This window comes from Topomyia yanbarensis, chromosome 3, assembly GCF_030247195.1.
Source record: "Topomyia yanbarensis strain Yona2022 chromosome 3, ASM3024719v1, whole genome shotgun sequence".
NCBI lineage: Eukaryota > Metazoa > Arthropoda > Insecta > Diptera > Culicidae > Topomyia > Topomyia yanbarensis.
In genome coordinates, this window is record NC_080672.1 from 176696760 (window position 1) to 176719788 (window position 23029).

At 37.7% G+C, this 23029-nt stretch overlaps 1 protein-coding gene across 5 annotated transcripts in view; it reads right to left on the bottom strand.

Annotated features, from left to right (window-relative positions):
• Nucleotides 1-23029, bottom strand: part of LOC131689287 (uncharacterized) — an 80251-nt gene that overhangs the window by 26996 nt on the left and 30226 nt on the right. The window contains exon 1 of one of the 5 annotated variants that reach the window (XM_058974271.1): nucleotides 6092-6262. The exons of 3 other annotated variants lie outside the window; for them this stretch is intronic. In XM_058974271.1, coding sequence (XP_058830254.1) covers nucleotides 6092-6102 — 11 coding nt within the window. In that variant the 5' untranslated portion in view covers nucleotides 6103-6262. Of the gene's footprint in view, nucleotides 1-5310; nucleotides 5453-6091; nucleotides 6263-23029 lie in introns of those variants that run through there. One more of the 5 variants, XM_058974269.1, reaches the window with a different exon arrangement.

Genomic DNA, 23029 nt, shown 5'->3' on the forward strand with positions numbered 1-23029 from the left:
GAAGAACCGATGTGACTTTAATTGTAGAATATGCCCGGAATTCCGGACTTCCGGAATCGTCGATAGTTGACAATATATTCAAAGAATGTTTGATTGGCAATCAGTGATCTAGATCTGCGATTAGAAGTAATTTGGTGACCATTTCAATAGTTTTTAGCCTCTGAGGTACTACGCTTGTACCGATTTATATGGGAAATTCCAGTGTATCCTTACTAACACCCCTGTAACTCCGGAAGCAAGAGTCAGAACCGAATGAAATTCAGCAGCAGTCAATGGTATTACTGTATCTTTCATTTGAAATCAAGTTTGTAAAAATCGGTAGAGAATTCGTTGGGGAATGGGTGTGATATTAGCTTAGGAACTTGGCGGGTTCCCCGGGGGCGTCATGAACCGTCATAGGTGGCCAATGTGGTCAAAGCTGCTTTGATTGATCATTAGTGATCCAGACTCGCAAACTAGAGTAATGTTACATCAATTTTAATATGTTTTACATCATTTGAACATCATGGTGGTACCAGTTTATATGGAAATTTGCTGTGTGACCGCACTCTTCAACCCGTAACTCCGGAACCGGAAGTCGGATCAACTAAAAATTCAATAGCAGCTTATGGGAGCGTTATACCTTTCAGATGAAACTAAGTTTGTGAAAATCGGTTCAGCCATCTCTGAGAAAATTGTGTGAGTTTAAATGACACACACACACATACACACACACACATACATACACACACAGACATTTGCCGATCTCGACGAACTGAATCGAATGGTGTATGACACTCGGCCCTCCGGGCCTCGGTTAAAAAGTCGATTTTTACAGTGATTGCATAGCCTTTCTTTATATGAGAAAGGCAAAAAGTTTATCGAAAAAATCTTCAAAACGTTGAAAAATACAATAAGTTTTTTCTTTTCATGCTCAACGACCAAAAATGAGTCTAGAAATGTTTCTTGCAACTTTATTTTGTAAACTAGTGTAATCTCAATATTACCTTTCATTTGAACACTAAAAGCCGTTATGTATCCGGTACCCGGATACCTTTTAAGATTTCAATTAATGAAATTCCAATGTTTTATCTTTAGCTGGAAATTGAAACTTTGAGACATCTTAGAACATCACTAAACAAGTAATATTGTTGAAATAGTAAGGGGGAGTGAGGAGGGGCTCCTGATTTTTTTTTACTACGTAACAGGCCCGGGTACCCACAAAAGTGAGATACCAATAACTACGGTAATTTCCAACCGATTTTGATACTTTTTGGAGTTTTGGATTCGGGAACTCATCCACTTTTAGACTTGGTAAAAATGAATAGGGTTACTTCATTCGGTTCCCGGAAATCCGGATTTTCGGAAACACGTTCCAGTGCTGGGATACTATTTGTGAATTTCAATGGAATACTAGCAATATGGGTATCAATATTCTTGGAATAGCATCAGTAGGCTAAATCTCGTGGTTTTGGAACCACTTGGTGGTTTGACCCCGGAACGGACATTCTGGAGCGGGTTCCCGTGGGGCCGTAAGTGGCCATTCCATTCCAATTCCATTTTTTAAACTGCCATAGGGTCCCGTAACAACAAATAATAGACTTCCGAGACAATTTGAAGAGTTTTGATACTCATATTGCTAGGACGTTATCAAAATTTACAAATCATACCCTAGTACTGGAACATTACTCCGGAAAATCCGGAGTACAAAGAACCAGATCCATTCATCCGGTTCAACTTTACAGAATCAAAAAGTGTTCCTGAATCCAAAACATCTAAAAGTGTCCAAATCGGTTGAAGGAAGCCATAGTTATGAGCATTTCAAATTGTGGGTACCCGGGTACCCACGTTGGCCTGTTAAAGGTATTTTTTTTGTTGGGCACATAACAGTTAAAAGTATCCGTAGATCTGAAGTAGCTCCAATAAATCTGATTGGATGCAGCTGCACAGTGGTCGGAAACGCCAAAAAACGTGAACTTAATTCACTAGAGGCCAAACCATCGAACATTTTCACAGGGTTTCTTTGGAGGAATTCGTATAAAATTCCCCACAATCTGATATTAATTGAAATTAGGCATGGCTTACTATGATCGAACTAAAAAAAATAACTTTTTATACTGACGAGGTAGAAAGTTGGTGTCTTCGACAAGGTTTTAGAAATGTTTACAGTGAAGAATTTTGTTGAAGAACTTGAGCTTGTAGGACTAAAGGTTATTGATTTATAAGGCGTTTTCTATATCAACCCCTTAAATATAGTTTTTTTTAATATAACTTTTTTCATCGTGACTTTTCGTGCAAACTATGTTCAAGACAAATCTGTAGATATCAAAACTACATAATATGGTCGAAGACTGTATGTAAAAATACTGATTCGTTTCTAAGTTATTGAAGAATTTTACATTTTTTTTACACAAACTTCAACTACGTATAAGAAAGAAAGGTGCAAACCAAAATTCACGAACAGGCACTTTTTTCGCTGTCCAAACTATGCACAATAAAGGTAAGAAGGTTTGGTGCGTGGCACTCTAGAACCCTCTGAATAGGATAAGCTTACTTTATCATGTTTTTTGGCTTTTTCCATACAAAAATCAGCAAAGCAAATTTTTTTGTGTTTTTTTGCCCCAATTTTTGAAATTCTTTGGTTACAAGTATTCAATTACAAGTATTATTTTCATTTATACGTGAATATTTCAGATTTTATAAACGTGGGAGCAAAAATGTGAAGTTTTTAATATCAATGGAGATCCCAAACTGATGTATACCCAAATAGACATGTCACAATGAATTTAATGCTTACAAAAGGATGTCATACTATTAATTACTAAATTTTACGGAAAAAATCGAAAAATGTTTTTTTTGCTGATTTTTGTATAGAAATAGTAAAAAACATGATAAAGTAAGCTTACCCTATTCATAGGGTTCTAGAGTGTCACGCACCAAACCTTCTTACCTTTATTGTGCATAGTTTGGACAGCGAAAAAAGTTCCTGTTCGTGCATTTTGGTTTGCACCTTTCTTTCTTATACATAGTTGAAGTTTGTGTAAAAAAATGTAAAATTCTTCAATAACTTTGAAAGGAATCAGTTTTTTTACATACAGTCTTCGACAATATTATGTAGTTTTGATACCTACACATTTGTTTTGAACATAGTTTGCACGAAAAGTCACAATGAAAAAAGTTATATTAAAAAAAACTATATTTAAGGTGGTTGCCATAGAAAACTCCTTATAAATCAATAACCTTTAGTCCTACAAGCTCAAGTTCTTCAACAAAATTCTTCACTATGAGCATTTCTAAAACCTTGTCGAAGACACCAACTTTCTACCTCTTCAGTATAAAAAGTTAATTTTTTTAGTTCGATTATAGTAAGCCATGCCTAATTTCAATCATCAGATTGTGGGGAATTTTATACGAATTCCTCCAAAGAAACCCTGTGAAAATTTTCGATGGTTTGGCCTCTAGTGAATTAAGTTCACGTTTTTGGCGTTTCCGACCACTGTGAGCTGGTGCCGTGCTGCGAGGGACAGTTTCAACAAACGGTGATAAATGAAGTTTTGATATAATTTCGAAATAATTTTGAAAACTGATCAATACTGCCAGTTTAGCTTGTTATCCTACCTTTTCTAAGAAATTGTGCTATTGTATATGTGCTAGGAGATTTGTACTGAGCATTAGAAGGAAAAAATTGATACAGCTAGAGAAGTATCTTTATCACAAGTTTTTTGTGTTTCTTGACCCCTAATGTTTTCAAGAAAAACTCAGACAAAGGCTGAATCGGTTTTTACAATTTCTAGTTTCTTGTCTAGATCAAGAATGCAAATTAGTATGTTCATCCACATTGGTCGGAAGTCAAAGTTCCAAAAAGTTAAGTTCGAATAGATGTAATATTCGCATAATCTGCTAAAGAAAATAATATAGATGCGTTTTGAGATTTATATTGATTTTAGTTAGCCGTTAAACCGCAGCTGCATAAATGAGTATGGCACATTAGATCAATTAGTGGGATTAAGATTTTTGTTCGTTAATGTTATGTTGAAAATGGAGATTCAAAAAAAATGGTTTTGATTTCGATTATATGTACACATAAATAGTGAATTTTGTTTAAGCGCTAAATACACTTGTGCTGTATTCTGTTGGAAAACTGAAACATATTCAAATGCACTATGCTATATTTCACCCTAAGGAGGAAAATTGTGTAAACACCAAAATTTCACACACAAAGTGTGTTTTAATTTTAAAGGATTTGCGTCAAGCCGGCGCCAATCTATTCCGACAAAAAGTTAGTGTCGGTTTCTGATGAGGTGAAGTCAAAACGCACCCGTGTAACATATTCAAATGCTCTATATATACACACCAGTAGGCCGTTAAACTGACGGTTCTACAATTCAAAAGCCAAGTGATAAAATCGGGTTATGAATACATGGAACTTATCTATCATTTTCTAAAAACAGCGTCTGTCAAAATTTAATTAAATGCATCTCCTCATACTCTCATCCAAGGCTAATCATTCACCAATTAAAGTGTCCTAGAATATTCAGTTTTTAAATTTAGACAATAACAGAAAAAAGTAAATACACCCGAAAATACTACATCATTATGAAATACAACAATGTAAGGAAAAAAGCAACAGTGATTTCAGTGTTAGTTTTAGACAAATTACTAGTATAGTTAAAATTAGTCTTAAGGATTTTTGTAATGTACTATGTAAAAAAAGAAACTGGCGTAAAAAGCTTTTGCAAATGCCGTGTCAAATAATCGTATGGAAAAAAATGCTCTATATTGGCAAACATTATTTTCCAATGTAGTAAAAAAAAATTCGTTGCATTCAAGAATTAGTGAGACGGTTTAAGAGAAGCGCAAGAAGTTTATACCGACAGTGTCATTTCAATGTATCAGTTAATTTTCGACATAAATATAGTTACTACTTCCTATGTTTCCCCCGTCTATCGTGTTATACCAACCAAACAATCATCAATTTTTGTTTCAAATCAGATGGTCAGATTTATATTACAATTACGCACCTGGAAAAAATCGTGTAAATTTACGTCTCCTGACCATGACATTTCATTGAAAAAAAAAATGACGATAACATTTAGATTTTTTGGTGTGACGATAATTCAGCCATGAGACTGCCTATTGATTGGACCGACCTACGACTAAAAATACTCTTTTAAATTTCGCTTTACTGAATGTACAACACTTATTTTATATCACTAATTATGCAACAGAGTCGCAGAATTCACACAATTATGCCACCACTTCACTTAAATAGCAGGTAAGTTACAAAAACTCAGAGCATGTGAGAACAAGCGTTAAATGATTTATTCATACCGTAAACCCATCTTCGCTGCTAGAGCTGGATTGATCATAGGAATATCATGCACAACACTTTCTTCGAAGATCTGCAACTTTCCGCACTTTTTCTTCACAGGAAACTGATTTTTTATAAGGCACTGAAATTGCAGAACTAGAACAATACTAACCAGCAGCGATCACTCCACACACTGCCCCAACCGTTCTGCGTCGCGAGACGTAGTGATAGTGAAAGAAGAAAACCTTTCTGCCTTATCTAAATGCGCACCCCCAGTAGTAAGTGGCAGACATGGTTTAACCTGTTTAGTTAGTTGTACTGATTGCATCAGATAGATACTGCACACGAATGACCCACTCAGAGCCTTATTCGATATGATTGTGCTCTTAGTTAACCCACGTGCCATTATTGTGAGGTGCTCAGTTCACCGTGCGCTTTCCCATCACGATTCTATGGCATCTTGTATGCAACTGAGCGCGGATTATTTCAGCTAACTAGTCGTTTGAATCACGAAATGTGCCAGAGTTAATGCTATTTAGATAGTGCTGGATGATAATGTGTTGATTTCATTAGAAAGGATCGCTGGGCTACAGCACAAGGTACATCGTAAACTTGGGATTTAGATTTTTCATGTTCACCAAAAATATAAATAGGTACACAATAACATATGGTGTATGAATGAAGACAAACTAGAACGGAATTCTTTTGTTTTATGTTCATCGCTTTTAGCCCGTTTAAGTCTCTTAGAGCGGTATTACACAACAATGAAAAATGTAATAAGAAAATGAACTACTAGATTACCTGTGCCCCATTTTGACTGTTGAAATTAACTATTTTATGTTTGCATAAAAATAATTCACACTATAATTCGTTCACACTAATAACACGGTTATCCACAGAAACCCTATCTCTACTGGGTCAATGTCTGGCATTTATTAGTTAATCGTCGATGGATATCCCACAACGGTACGATTCGCTTATTACTTCACTGGATGCTGTATAAGGACTGCATGACTACAGATGAAGCGAAAGTGAAAGAAGGCATGTATTATACCATCGCAAATAGAGGCTTTGGCATCTGGCTCGGTCGAAACCCGTGGCGTTTGTGTAGAGTAATATAACCACCAAAAGACAACCGTGTGTAGTGTGTCATCCGTTCATCGGTGTCGTTTTATCGGTATGAAACTAACCAGTAACTGATGAAGTTTGGTTTTCGGGGAGATGCGCATTATTTGGCTATGACAACATTTGACCGTTTTTACTGTAATGTTTGCCACTTTCACATTATTTCTATCGCTATTCGTAGGATTTTTGCTCAGTTATAGTTCTGATTATTTTCGTTGGAATGATATGGTTTACGGTTTCAATGAAACTTTGTCATCCTTAAGAATGAAAGTAGGAAGCAGCTTTGAATTATCTAGTGGAACTCGAATAATGCTTTATAATTTGCATAATCACAATATCAATACCTCCTCTGTTTTCTTTGTTCGAAACAGTCACATAGAGTGGTGTTTTTACAAAAAAACGGATTTAAGCGACCAAAAAGTGTATGTCTCAGATGGTTGCTCGAACATTAGTGGTATTTTTTTTGTTTCAGTAACTTTTCAATCCCGCTTATTGGAATTAGTAAATTTTCCTTCTGAACAACATAGATGCTCATGCTCATGAATCTTTCTGAAGCGTTTCGTTACAGCAGGTCTGTTAGCAATACAAACTAATCAAGCATTTTTCAGTAGTGTCTACAATCGCGTTGTTTTACTTGGATAGTAAAACATCAAAATTACAGAAAAACGAAATAACATTTTGATATCAGTTCCAAATTCAAACGTTAAAGATTTTTTGTTCCCACTTTGCTGCGCTTATTTATATATATATATATATATATATATATATATATATATATATATATATATATATATATATATATATATATATATATATATATATATATATATATATATATATATATATATATATATATATATATATATATATATATATATATATATATATATATATATATATATATATATATATATATATATTACTAGCTTTATTATCAACAAAAAATTGCAACATATCAATAAATTTTCAATTTACTTTCACTGATTGCACAAATCGAAACCCTATATGATGGCATAGAGCGATTTTTCTAGGCTTGAGTTTGTATGTATGTTTAAACATGTAAAATTATATTATCATACTGTTGCAAGGAACCGCGGCTTTTCCAATTCGACAATCTTTATTATTAATAGGATTATAAAATTTCTGAAACATAGTTTAAGGTTATTTGAATATTTAAAGTAATGGTCACATTTCTTACGTTTAGTGCCTTTTTAATCTCTTTTGATATCGGTTCGGTTCTTGCTCCACGTTTGTAGCAACTGTAATTTAGGTTAGGTTTTCATAGAATATTCCGAATCTCAGTTACTTAATTAATTAGTTAATACTCTTTACGGTTGAATCTACTGCGTATTCAAATTAAACCCACAGAAAGCGTAGGCCACCTTTCACACCTGCATTAGTTATAACATAAGTTTATATAAATTATGGTTATTAAATTCACATGTAACCTTAGTTTTTCAAGGTATAAACCTTAGTTTTTCACCAAATAATTATAAATAATTAAATTTAAATTTCGCTTGTAGTCTATAGTTTAAATTTAAGTTAAATATTTCTTAAGATAAGTAAGTAATTTACCGATTGTATATAATAAATTTGTAGATGTTTAATTTTGTATAGAGAGAATATAGTCCGCTTCCCAACTAGACTTGCTCATCTGTCGCTGTCTATGAGTTGACGTTCGATCGGACAGGTCTCCCGGTACCGGTAAAGAAGATTTGTATGGACGAGGGGGCTTTGTCGTAACACTCCCCCCAGTATGCTGAAGCCATAGAACCAGTATACTCTATGTTGATCCGACGTCCAGAACGGCAATCTTTACTGCGGGTTGCTCCATAATCCCCCCTGATGTTTGAATTACGGCGCTGCGTACTTGTCCATCCTTCGAGTGGGAAACAGACACCACTCGACCTTTCGGCCAGCAGTTCCTCGGTAATGCAGGATCCACGACAACGGCGATATCACCCGTTTGGATAGGCTTCACCGGCTGGAACCACTTCGTTCTGCGCGTAATGGTGGGGAGATATTCCGTTAGCCAACGTTTCCAAAAAATGTTAGCGTACACTTGAGAAGTTTTGCGTAAGGTGTCTGCGCTGTCGTCGTACAGCACAAGTGGTTTGACACCATTCGATGTTCCCAGGAGAAAATGGTTTGGCGTTAGTGCTCATAAGGATTCATTGTCAGCTGCCACGTAGGTCAGGGGTCTAGAGTTCACGACCATCTCAATTTCCATTGCCATGTTCCGAAAAATCTCGTCTGTTGGTAGTCTTTGTGGCTTGATCTGCATGAGTCCTTTCTTCACGGATTGGATCAGCCGTTCCCAGCTCCCCCCATATGGGGGGAAGCAGGTGGATTGAAATTCCAGCGTGTTGAACCTGTTGTAAAAACTTTTACCATATGATCTTGATCTACAGTTTCCAACACATTTTAGCTCCCTATCGGCACCGATGAAATTGGTTCCTCGGTCGCTATAAATTTCAAGTGGGATTCCTCTTCTGCACATGAAATTACGGATGACCATGATACAGGAGTCCGTCGTGAGAATGTGTGCTATTTCAATGTGGATGGCGCGCACGGTGAGCACGTTATTAGCACGCCCCATCGTTTTTCGACACGGTGACCTACTAACACTTGCTGTGGTCCAAAGTAGTCTACGCCTATGTACGAAAACGGTCGTGCGCAGGCTGCTAATCTGGCTGCTGGTAGGCTACCCATCATTGGAGGTTGTGGCGTTGCTTTGCGTATTTTACATAGCTGGCAGTTCCGTTTTACGCGATCATATTGTGTGCGTACTTGAGGAATGTGGTATTTTTGCTTCAGCTCGTTTAGCACGGTTTGATGATTTTGATGATGATAGCGCTTATGCAGATCATGAAGTACGACTGTAGTTATGTAGTGCTGCCGGGGTAAAAATATTGGCCGTTTTACAGAATCACTAGCAAATTTGCATTCGTCTATGTGTCCAGGAATACGCAAAACTTGATATTCGTCCATTACAGGATGTAATTTGAACAGCTGGCCCTTTTCGACAAGAGGTTTTCGCGCACTTGTTGTAAAGGATGTTTCTGCTTGGCAATAGTCCTTCGGGAACATTTCTTTCTGTGCCAAGCGATAGATGCACATTTCGGCCAGCTTCAGCTCATCACGGGATAATGCACCATACTGGAGGCTACCATGCCTCACTTTCCGCTGAAGATTTGATAGATATCGTTGAATCCATGCCATCGAGCGCAATAATCGATTCCAGTTCGAGAATCGTTCCCACTCCACGGTTGATGCGCAAACGCTGTGGTGTAGAATACTAGAACGAAGTTCTTCGTCCGTCGATCCGAAGCTAGTGCAGTTAGTTGGCCAATTTACTTTTTTCGTCTACATGAACTCAGGACTCCGGAACCAACGACTGTTTGGTGAAAGATCAGGCAATTTTTACCACTTTGTGCCTTCGTCTGCGACGTTAAGCCTCGTCGAAATCCAGTACCATTCGGTTGTTGTAGTAGACTCAAGTATTTCACTAACGCTTGCAGCCACAAACTGACTGTACCGACGGTGGTCCGAATTCAGCCAGTGCATGACATCTTTTGAGTCCGTATAAAAGCAGTGCTTCTCAATCGGCCGCTTATGTTGCTCAGCGATGTTCTTAGCGAGTCGAGTTCCTAGGACTGCGGCCTGTAGCTCGAGTCGTGGAATAGTCACGTACTTGAGCGGAGCTACGCGTGTTTTTGCTGACGCGATTGCGCACTCTATATCATCGCCCTCCTCGAACCTGAAGTATGATACTGCAGCATAACCGCTCTCGCTCGCATCCACAAAGGTGTGGAGTTCAATTGTAGTAGTTTCATCGGATGCTGATGTGCGGTAGCACCTAGGTACAGATACCAATTGTACTTCTGGAAGTACTCGTAGCCATATTCTCCATTTATCCAGGAGATTTCCCATTATTTTTTCATCCCAGCCCACTCCTGATCGCCACACTTCTTGTAAGAGCACTTTAAGATACATAAGAAAATTGGCGATTAACCCCAGTGGGTCGAATATGGTCATTAGGGGCCATACACAAATGACGTAGCTTTTTTCGGCGATTTTTGACCCCTCCCTCCCCCCTCGTAGCATTTGGTTACAAAATTCTAACCTCCCCCTCGTAAATATCGTAGCATTTACCTACGCCCTCCCCCTCGTCCCGTGCAAAGCGGCCGGAGGATGAAAAAAAATTACATATGTTTTTCAATTATTTGAAATACATGTTTGACTATCAACATTGTCATTAAAAAGGCAAATTGCGTTCAAAATAAGCCCATTCAATGACAAATATAGTGTTAATATTTTTTTTAAATTTTATATGGCAAGGGGAGCATGAAGAGAAGTTCTCTCAGTTCACAATCCTGCAGCCGCCAATGATTCTAAGAAGCATACGTTCATCTTAATTAAATTACTAAATTTTGTTTGGTTGAATCCGAAGTGAAAATTTAATTCAGCTACCAAACTAAGTCTGCTAGCTGGCAACATTAGCTAACCAATGTAGCAAGTTAAATCCGCATACAAAATCTTTTCGTATTTTTGCGAACTTGTAATTCCGCTAAACGTAAAATTTACCTCATGAAAAACCGCGTCAAAAGTAACTTGTTTAAATTTAAATTAATTTCTCTTGGGGATGGAGGATCATTAAGTTGTTTTCTCTAAACAATGGGTTTTAAACTTAATGCTACGTCGCACAGCTTCTGACCCTACCCTCCCCCTCGTCACACTTCGTCACAAATTTGGTATACCCTCCCTACCCCCCAAAATGCTACGTCATTTATGCATGGCCCCTAAGGACACCTTTCAAGATAGACACATTACTTCATTTTCCAGGCTGGCGTTTACTTTTACTTCTTGTAAGTACAAAATCGCCGCGATGACAAGGCATACGATTCCGTGGCACTACATTTTCCTTCAACATAAGATTTGCTTCTATCTTAAGTGAAAAGTATGCTAGATATGCTGGAATTATACAGATCTACACTCTGACGTAACCTAAATATGCAGTTAGGGGAATTATGGTTAAAACCGACACCGTAAGCTTAACACTTTTTCTGGGTTACCACAACACCAATAAAATGATAATTTCTACGCAGAATTTTTCTTCAGAAAATTCTTAACAAGGCTTAATTTTGCCAGCCCTTCAAAAAAATAGTTTCATTAAAAATTATTGGTTGCAAAACTTGGAAAGTAAAGTGGCTTCATCTAGGAACTGCGAGTAAAACCTACACCCATAGAGGTAAGATCGACACCCACTTTAATTTATTTTCTCTTTAATTTATTAAAAACTGTTTTTTTTAATTAAAAATGTGATATATTCCTGAGTAATAAAGTGTGAATACGTATGATGCAAATATGTGCTTTTTGTAGTTTCATCATGTAGTGAGGGAAAGAGAGTTCGAAAGCGTAGTGTTATAAACAAGAGTATTTTATGCTACAGGTATATTTCTTAATAAGGATATTTTCAAATAATCCTTACGTACATCATTGCAACCTTCAGTATCATTTTATTTCGTAAGAGAAGATTTGCAAGTGTTCTACTTTCTGCTAATAGGATTCATTCACATATAAGTGACACATACTTTTTAGTAAAATACCTGGTTCAGACTTTGATTTTTCGGGACTCTGATCATCAATGATCTACCGATGTATACAAAAGATCAATGTCTCACTGTGATAAAGTTCATCTATGACAAATCAAGAGTACACTAGAAATTCGGTTTGATAAGCTTTGTGCAGAAACAGAACAAAAGCTTCGATGGAAACTGATACATAAAAATTCCAATATTTGATTTTCAAATAGACTTATAAGAAATAAACACACACCAAAAAATAATGAAATTTAAACGACATGTAAATCAATACGAATGTAAACATACAACGATTGAATCCAAAATTTGATTGAAAATTACGTTAAAATCAATTGGAGCATCAAACAGCATACGATTTTACACTTTCATTCGTGTAATATTACATGTCATTCATTTTACAACAGTATTCGAGTAAAAATACTTTGGAGGTGCATTGGTTTTCCGTTTAAAGAAACTGTAATTTTCAATCTACGTGCAAAATTACAATAAAAATTCGTCAAAGAAAGCACGACAAGTCGTATGTATTTGTGGTGGAACTTAATTTTACATTTATATTCATGCTCCAAATATGTGCATGAAAATAAAATTAAAACTACAAAATATGTTTTTCTGTGCACGATAAAAGTATTTCTGTGTATTTCTGCTATTACTATAGTGTGCTAATAGTGTAAGTGAAGTGTCACAAAGATCCCCAGCCTTTTGTAATGAATCGCAAATAAACACAACCATCTTAACAGTATGTCGGTTTAACCCCAACAGCACACAATTTTTAAAAAAGCTATAAAAAATATTGAATACCTCAAACTCGTCTTAAATGCACCCAGTTGATCATAGGACAGGCCAATAATAATTGATACTGAAAAAGTGGTGATTTGAAAATCTTTTGTTTGGTTAAAACCTTAAAATCCACCAACAAAATTTAACATACAGAAGAGTAAAAACGCTCCTGTCGCATGTTTTGTTTATTTTTTGACATTCGACGTACTGACGTAAATCCAATTTGTCTTCAAATGCTCTATGTGCTAATAATAAAGTGTCTTTATGAAATGAATAAAAATTCGATTTCTAGGAAAAGTGGTGGGGTGTCGGTTTTACCCATAATTCCCCTACTATCATTCATAATAGATATTTTAGCTCCTGGGGTTGAAACTGATCACTAAACAAGTCTGATTGAAAATGGTCTAAGCGCATCTCTAGTTTTCGATGTGCAACGATTTTCGCAAATTCTCGTCGCGCTGTCGTGATATTTTAGTCTTGAGCTTACCGTCGATTTTTTTACACAGAGTCACGTGTCTTATAGTATTCTTAATTATTTCATTCATACAGCATATTAGGAATCATAAATCGGTTGAAAAATGCGTTCCAGTGAAATTGATTACGTGCAAAGATTAAGATCAGGCACATAATCGTAAATTTCATTAACTAACATCTTGGAAGTGGAAGTGTTTATCAAGACTTTGTTAATTTTGTGATCTAATTCACAACCACTAATACCAAATAAAGATCAATATGTGATAAATCATGAATTAGTTAACGTCGCATATTCGGACCATAGACAATGTTCCTAGATTTGTGGATAAAATTATGAGTCAACGATTTTCGAGTTCGCGAATTGTCGGCGTGAGATAAAAGCGTCGGCGGCGCGCCGCCAGTCTGCCTTTCGGCGTCGGCGTTTGTTAAAATTTACCGGCGGTGTGGTGCGGCGGCGCACAGGACTATTTGTACAGAACAGATTGTTGCAACATTATTCCTGCTTTTGAAAATATCACGAAACACAAAAATTGATTTCGTGGAGAATATTTTGATTGGCGTTAACGTCATAATTGCAAAAAACGCAGAGTCATAGTTCAACTTTACTCATGCACATCCATTCCTAAACATATATTAGTTTCATCGCACTTTTTTAGAAATTTGTTATAGATAGTATTGAACCGGAGAAGAGGGGAGTTATTTTCCAAATGAAAATTTCAATTCAATTTCTGATGAGAACAGTTTTGTGGAACCGTTTGTTGTGCGGTTGCTTAACACATCTCGTGGCGAAGGCAATTTTGAGAGCGCTTTTTGTTGGTTACTGCTAGCGGGGAGTGTTTCTTCTAGGTACGAACGAGCTGATCACCGGTGGCAAAATGCTTATGGCTTCCACGACGTTCAAATATAAGCATACAAAATCTGATCAATAAAATCATGATTTTGAACGTTCAAAGCTCCTAAGCTATCTCTAGGCTATAACTCAGGAAAAGCACATGATTATCACATTGCACAGTGAATCAACTCCATACAAAAGCTGGACAAAAACTCAAAAGTAGTTTAAAATGAATGAAAATATCATCTAAGGGTAATTTTGGTGCGCTGAACTCGATTTTGGTTAAATTAGGACGCTAAAACGAAAATTCGACAGCCTAGGGTGGCTCTAGAAGTTTTATTTTTTAAATTTCGCAAAAGTGAATTTTATTAACTTCTCAAAACAGATACTTCGTAAGTGAACAGAAACATGTTGATTTCCTAGGGTAGTCCTTAATTACGACTTAGCTAGGGTGGTTCCAATTTATCGAAATCTGGCGAATAAAAAATGATGTAATTTTATACATTTGTTTGTAGATCTTCAGTCTAATCTGAATACCATCATTGGAAAAATCTTCCCTTCATAGCTCTTTAAGAGATAATCTGATGTACTAATCTATGAGCGTATGCGTTTAGAATAGTTTAGAATAGTAATAAAAAATCTTAAGGTGTTTGATAGAATGCCTTAAATTTTTGTTTTATTGGTATATTTATTTATAGTTATCGCCAAAACTATTGAAAGATGACAGGTTTATTTGATTTTGATGAAGATCTCAAATCATGCCCTACTATGCTCTATTCACAGTTGCTCATACGATGCATATTGCAGCTAAGCCGCTCAATACTTTTCCATTGATTTTCAATTCCAATGATGATATGAATATCTCTCCTTGTGGGTACTGACTTGGTTTTTCGTACGAAAATATCCTGAGCATACTATGCACTGTATGTGTATGCTTTGAAATAGAGGTGTGAGCGTTTTTGCATGAAACTCTCATCAATTTGGAAGTGTATTATTGAGGGAGACTTTGAATTTGATTGTTGATTGTGATATATTCAATAGGGAATTTGCACTTGAAAATAAATGTTGCATTACTGGCCAAAAACTAAAAATCAGATAAAAAGAACACTTCCCACACCCACGTGTTTACCTTACATCGGTCACCAGTAAAGCTAACGACCAATACGTACCAAATAAATAGGGGGTCATGCATAAATGACGTAGCATTTTGGGGGGTAGGGAGGGTATACCAAATTTGTGACGAAGTGTGACGAGGGGGAGGGTAGGGTCAGAAGTTGCGCGACGTAGCATTAAGTTTAAAACCCATTGTTTAGAGAAAACAATTTAATGATCCTCCTTTTTCAAGAGAAATAAATTTAAATTCAAACAAGTTACTTTTGATGCGGTTTTTCATGAGATAAATTTTACGATTCGCGGAATTACAAGTTCGCAAAAATACGAAAAGATTTTGTATGCGTATTTAACTTGCTACATTAGTTAGCTAATGTTTCTAACTAGTAGACTTAGTTTGGAAGCTGCATTAAATTTTCACTTCGGATTCAACCAAACAAAATTTAGTAATTTGGATGAACGTATGCTTCTTAGAATCATTGGCAGCTGCAGGATTGTGAATTGAGAGAACTTTTCTTCATGCTCCCCTTGACATATAAAATTCAAAACAAAACTATCAACACTATATTTGTCATGAAATGGGTTTTTTTGCACGCGATTTGCTGTTATAATGAAAATGCTGATAAAAGTTGTCAAACATTTTGAAAGGACATGTATTTAAAATAATTGAAAAACATTTGTTATTTTTTTTCATCCCCGGATCGCTTTTCATGGGACAAGGGGTAGGGGGTAGGTAAATGCTACGTTATTTACGAGGGGAGGTTAGAATTTTGTGACCAAATGCTAGGATGGGGGAGGGAGGGGTCAAAAATCGCCGAAAAAAAGCTACGTCATTTGTGTACGGCCCCTTACACGATCACTAAAAGTGATATTTCTGCGCAGTAATGCCATCACGGTGTCTTTTTTTAACAACTTTATGCAAAAAAATTCAGCATCTCTGAAACTTCAGGATATGAAAGAATGGGCTTTCCCCTTTCATTTGAAACCAAAATCCAAATAATCCGTCGGGGGGTCTAGAGCAACTTTTTTTTTGGATTTTTTTTTCGTGAAAACATAGATGTTACAATGGAACTAGTTCTTATTTCTGCCCCTAGATGGTGCTGTAGACATTCGAGCAACACTGAAAGTGAGACTCTGATAGATTATTTAATTGTCTACAACTTTGTTACCAACTAAAAACCGATTTGAAATTTTTCGGAAGGGTTGTTTAATATTTTAACGAATTCTAAGTCTAAGTTAGCTTCACAGAAGACCTAGTGGTTTGTCAATTCATAAGCACTTTTTTTATTTGCCAAATAGTTGTGTTTAGTTCAACAGTGAATTCAGCGGAATTTGAGAGCTTGGAAAGTCTCATCTTTCAGCTGAAAATTATAATTCCCTGATACAAGGCACTATTAATATGTTTGAGATGAAAAGTCTTAGATAAGTGTTGACAAAACTAGTATGATATTAATATTCTTGTTCATGATGGTAAGTGATTCCTCCCGCAGAAACAGCTTTTGCTATGATGTATGCCTTCTTTTTCATTTTTTCGATTGTTCTCAGGGATGACTGATAACATTCTTACATGAATCTCCTACTCTGTTGGCATCTTCGTATAAAATTCACTTGTCCTGAACTTCAACCTTTACATTCGAACAAACTCAATGAAACTTTTAACGCACCATTGCACTATTTCGCGGATTTCATTGCAACGCATGGTTAGAAACGCTGATAATCCGTTTGCAAAATTAACTCAATGTGACAAACTGTTAACAAAAAACTTTGAGTCTTTGGATCAAGATAATTTTTTTTGGGATATATTCGAGGACTTCTATGTATATAAGGTTTTTGTTGTACTCGTATCATATTTTGTTTTCAAAAGTAATACATTTCGCATAATCTAGGATCAATTTAGTAACGATATCTCGCATAATTGATAGGAAATGGCCGTAAAATCCAACTGCCACAATATGCTATGCGGAGAAAATTTGAATAAATCGTTTCACGCTAAACAATAATTTGGACAGTTACTGCTGTGGTTTGCGTTAAATTAGAAACGGTGTGTCCCAACATTTCGTCTTGATCGGAATTATAGTAGCTGACTTAAGCAACCATAACCAAAATTATACGACGTATGGTCCTTTCTAAAACATAAATGTAAGCAAACCCTTGTAAGCAAGCAATACCTTCCGATGAATGGTAGTTCCTTCGAAACTATCGGGAAAGATTACAAACCAAAAGCACAAATAGTTTTCTGACTCTGTCAAACATCCTAATTTTCAGAAGGTCAATTAGAATTGTCAACGTAATGAATCCCGTCTAATATTTTCATGCCACTAAACCCAATTATTTTTTTTTGTAATATAATAAGTGCGAGAAAACATATTTCCAAACCACTAGGCCTCGTGTGAAACTATCTTAGATATAACTTTGTTAAAATCTTAAGCAACTTTTCCGAATAATTTCAGATCAATTTTTAGTGGTCAACAAACTTGTAGACAATTAAGTTTTCTATCAAATTCTCACTTTTAGTGTTGTTCGAATGTATAAAGCACCATCTAGGGACAGGAATATAAACTAGCTCCAGTAATAAAACCTATATCGTTACGAAAAAAAACTTAAAAAAAAGTTGCTCTAGACCCCCCGACGGATTATTTTGATCTTAGTTTCAAATGAAAGGGGAAAGCCCATTCTTTCATATTCCGAAGTTTCAGAGATGCTGAATTTTTTTGCATAAAGTTGTTCTAATAAATACACCGTGCCATTAATAACGCCTTGTGTTAGGGTACCTGATATCTGCGGGATTCTAAAAGAGCGATGGCAAAGAAGACTAAATAGAAACAAAAAACAATGAAACGATAACAAGAATTAATTTCCTCAAACAAAACAAAATCTGTTTTACCGTTGCTTAATTTCCCAAATATAAAACAATAAATAATATGGGTCATTGAAATACAGCCGCGATTCTGCATTCTTCAAATTTGTCCATTGCAATCATTGTTTCATGCGAAGTCGTAGTATGCGTTCTTCAAATTTGACAACTGTAAAAATAGTTCTACCTTTCATTTATTATCTTGCATTCGGCAAGCAGGGTGGGCACTATTGGAGCTTCAGCTGAAATTTTTTTTTTGGTATGGCTGCGAGAATTATATTTTTTTTTTTTTTTTATTCATTTCGTTTATTTGATAGGCACAAATGCGTTAGCTTGGCGGTGCCAAATTCTTTTGTTTTTACATTTTGTATATTTTAAAACTAGGAGGTTACAATGTTGAAATATTTTTTTTAAAAAAGAAAAATTTTACAGCTATCTTAAGACTAGAAATAAGATTCTATATACAAGAGAGGGGGCGAAAGATTTTTTTTATGAAAAAATTTTAAAACAAGGAATTCAATAGTAATAATTTTTAGGAAATATTTACAGTTATCTTAAAACTAACAATATAGTTTGGTACACAAAAGGGGGAACAAATATTTATGAGAAAATTCGCAGGTGTTTTAAGACTAGGGATACAATTCTATTTACAAGATGGGGGACAATAGTTTTAACAAAGAGGTAAAATTACAACTATCTTAAAACTAGGAATACAGAATACAAATTTGAACTTTTTTAGCGGAGACTTATGCTTGGTCAAGATATTCAGAGGGGGGCTGTAGAAGCAGTTGTATCAAGGACAGGGGAGAGAAAGCGTAGATGGTGACCGGGAGAGAAGAGCAAAACTTGCAACTTTCGCTCAAACGGGAGATCAGCGAAAGATTACCGCCTCAGTCTAGTAGGTCGGATTGGCGGATGGTATTCTTCGGACCCGCGGGGAATCCTTCAAAAGTCATCGGACCTTGAGTCGCTCTCGCTTCAGTTTCCGTAGTGGTAAGTGCGACGGCGGTTACATAGTTGCAGTCTGGAGCTGATCGGTCCCACAAGGCAAGAGAAAGCTTCTAAAACGAGAAATAAAAAGAGAGGGGCTAAATTGGGATATTTGTCGTTTTTATGAAAGTATAAATAAGGGACATATAGGGGAAATCACGATTTGCCAGTATATCTCGGACTGGGACATTGGGTGGTCTACCTCGGGCCCGAAGGGAATCCTTTAACTGAGACCTGGCGTCCAAGTACCCGGCGCATACCCAGACAACGTGCTCGATGTCGTGATAGCCCTCGTCACAAGCGCACAGACTACTCTCCGCAAGCCCAATACGCCGCAGATGCGCATCCAAGGTGTAGTGGTTGGACATAAGTCGGGACATTACACGAATAAAATCCCGACCCACATCCATCCCCCTGAACCAAGGCTTCGTTGATACCTTTGGGATAATGGAATGTAGCCATCGTCCAAGTTCACCATTGCTCCACGAGGTTTGCCAACTGTTGAGTGTCCTCTGACGACAAATACTAAAAAATTCGTTGAAGCAGATTGGTCTTTCGTATATATCACCATTTAATGCGCCCACCTTTGCTAATGAGTCGGCCTTTTCATTGCCCGGGATAGAGCAATGAGAGGGGACCCAAACAAAGGTAATTTGATAAGATTTTTCAGATAACGTACACAAGGACTCCCGTATCTTCCCCAGGAAATATGGGAATTGCTTTTTGGGCTTCATCGCACGAAGAGCCTCGATGGAGCTGAGGCTGTCCGAAATGATGAAGTAGTGATCTGTGGGCAGAGTGTCGATGATCCCAAGGGTGTACTGAATTGCAGCTAACTCTGCGACGTAAACTGAAGCGGGATCATTGAGCTTGAATGAAGCGGTGATAGTATTGTTGAAGATACCGAAGCCAGTGGACCCATCGAGATTTGATCCGTCAGTGTAGAACATTTTGTCACAGTCGACTTCTCGGAATTTATTATAAAATATATTGGGGATCACTTGCGGGCGTATATGGTCCGGGATTCCACGAATCTCTTCCTTCATGGATGTGTCGAAGAATACAGTAGAATCAGAAGTATCTAGGAAACGAACACGGCTGGGAGTATATGAAGAAGGATTAATGCTCTGTGCCATGTAGTCGAAGTACAAGGCCATAAATCGGGTTTGAGAATTAAGCTCGACGAGCCTCTCGAAGTTTTCAATCACCAACGGGTTCAGAATGTCGCATCGGATGAGCAATCGATATGAGAGTTCCCAAAATCGATTTTTTAGCGGAAGAACGCCCGCCAGCACTTCGAGACTCATCGTATGGGTCGAGTGCATGCAACCCAAGGCAATGCGCAAGCAACGATACTGGATTCTCTCAAGTTTGATGAAGTGTATGTTCGCAGCGGAGCGGAAACAGAAAGACCCGTACTCCATCACCGACAATATCGTTGTTTGGTACAACCTAATCAGGTCTCCTGGGTGAGCACCCCACCATGTTCCAGTTATTGTTCGGAGAAAATTGATCCTTTGTTGGCATTTCTGTTTCAGATACCTAATGTGACATCCCCAGGTACCTTTAGAGTCGAACCAGACCCCGAGATATTTAAATGTGAAAACCTGGTTGATCGTTGCACCCATTAATAAAAGCTGGAGTTGCGCCGGCTCACGCTTCCTAGAAAAAACAACCAACTCAGTTTTCTCCGTGGAGAACTCAATACCCAGCTGAAGAGCCCAAGCAGACAAATTGTCCAAGGTATTTTGTAATGGTCCTTGCAAGTCGGCAGCTTTGGGCCCTGTAACAGAGACCACCCCGTCGTCTGCAAGTTGCCTTAGCGTGCATGAATTGGCAAGACAATCGTCAATGTCATTCACGTAGAAATTGTAGAGCAGGGGACTTAGACATGAGCCCTGGGGAAGACCCATGTAGCTAAATCGCGATGTTGTTAAATCGCCATGCGAAAAGTGCATGTGCTTTTCAGACAACAGGTTTAGCAAAAAGTTATTTAAAATTGGCGAAAGACCATGCTGGTGCAGCTTCTCTGACAGAATGTAGATAGAAACTGAGTCAAAAGCCCCCTTAATATCCAAGAAGACTGATGCCATCTGCTCTTTGTTAGCATAGGCCATTTGGATTTCTGTAGAAAGCAACGCAAGGCAATCGTTCGTCCCTTTGCCTTTGCGGAAGCCAAATTGTGTATCTGACAGTAAGCCATTTGCTTCAACCCAATTGTCGAGGCGAAACAAGATCATTTTCTCGAACAACTTCCGAATACAGGACAGCATTGCAATCGGCCGATATGAGTTGTGGTCGGAGGCTGGTTTTCCTGGTTTTTGGATGGCGATGACCTTCACTTGCCTCCAGTCATGAGGGACAATGTTACCCTCAAGAAACTTGTTAAATAAATTCAACAAGCGCCTTTTTGCAGTGTCAGGCAGATTCTTCAGCAAGTTGAATTTGATTCTGTCTAACCCTGGGGCGTTATTGTTGCATGATAAGAGAGCAAGTGAGAACTCCACCATCGAAAACGGTGTTTCGTTCGCGGTATCGTGAGGAGACGCGGCGCGGTACGTTTTCTGTACCGGGACAGAGTCCGGACAGATCTTCTTGGCGAAAGCAAATATCCAACGGTTTGAATATTCCACGTTCTCGTTGGTACTATTACGGTTACGCATACGTCGAGCCGTACCCCAAAGAGTGCTCATCGCTGTTTCTCTCGTTAACCCGTCGACGAACCGGCGCCAATAACTACGTTTTTTGGCTTTCATTAGACTCTTCATTCGCCTTTCTAACGACGCGTACTGTAGATAGCTAGCGGGTAACCCGTCTTCCCGGAAGGCCTTATATGCAGTGGACTTTTCCGCGTACAGCTCTGAGCACTCTTTATCCCACCACAGGGTGGGAGACCGTCCATGGGTATTCGCGCTGGGTACTGGTTTAGTCTGAGCTTGATTCGCACTGTCGAGAATCAAGCCAGCCAAAAACCTGTACTCTTCCTCCGGAGGAAGTTCTTGAGTGGATTCGATTTTAACGGATATCGCGGTCGCGTAACTCTTCCAATCAATGTTCCGTGTGAGGTCATACGATACATTGATTGTTTCCGATGGTCTTGAACCGTTAGCAATTGAAATCACGATAGGCAAATGGTCGCTACCGTGGGGATCAGGGATCACCTTCCACATGCAATCTAACTGTAGCGAAGTCGAGCATAGAGATAAATCCAACGCGCTTGCGCGTGCTGGTGGTGTAGGAATCCGCGTCATTTCTCCCGTGTTTAAGATGGTCATGTTGAAATTATCGCAAAGATCTTGGATTAATGTTGATCTATTATCATCATGAAGACAGCCCCATACCGTACCGTGCGAGTTAAAGTCTCCCAGAACTAGCCGCGGTGCCGGTAAGGATTCCGTGATATTACAAAGCGTTCGGTGCCCTACCGAGGCTCTAGGAGGAATGTAGATGGAAGCAATGCAAAGGTCTTTACCTTTGATTAAAACTTGACAAGCGACAATTTCAATGCCTGGTGTCGAAGGGAGGTTAATTCGGTTGAAAGAATAGCACTTTTTGATCCCCAAAAGTACTCCTCCATAGGGGTTTTCTCGATCCAGACGAATTATATTAAAGTCGTGGAGGTTGAGATTTATATCGGAAGTTAACCAAGTTTCACATAATGCGAAAGCATCACATTTTAAACTATTTAGTAAAAATTTAAAGGAATCGATTTTCGGGAGGATACTTCTGCTGTTCCACTGTAGAACAGTGATCGAATCGGTGACCTCGTTCGATGACTTAGCCATCGAAGGATACGATCGCTGCAAGGAGGGGCCATTTAGTAGTCAACTGCTTCAAAAATGTTTGCACTATAGGGAGAAAACGTATCAGAAGGCTTTTAAGAGGATCAGTAACATTGAAAGCTGTGAAAATTAAGTCCACTATGTCAGAAAATTTCATTAGTCCGCTACTGGACTGAGTATCTGTTTGAAAAA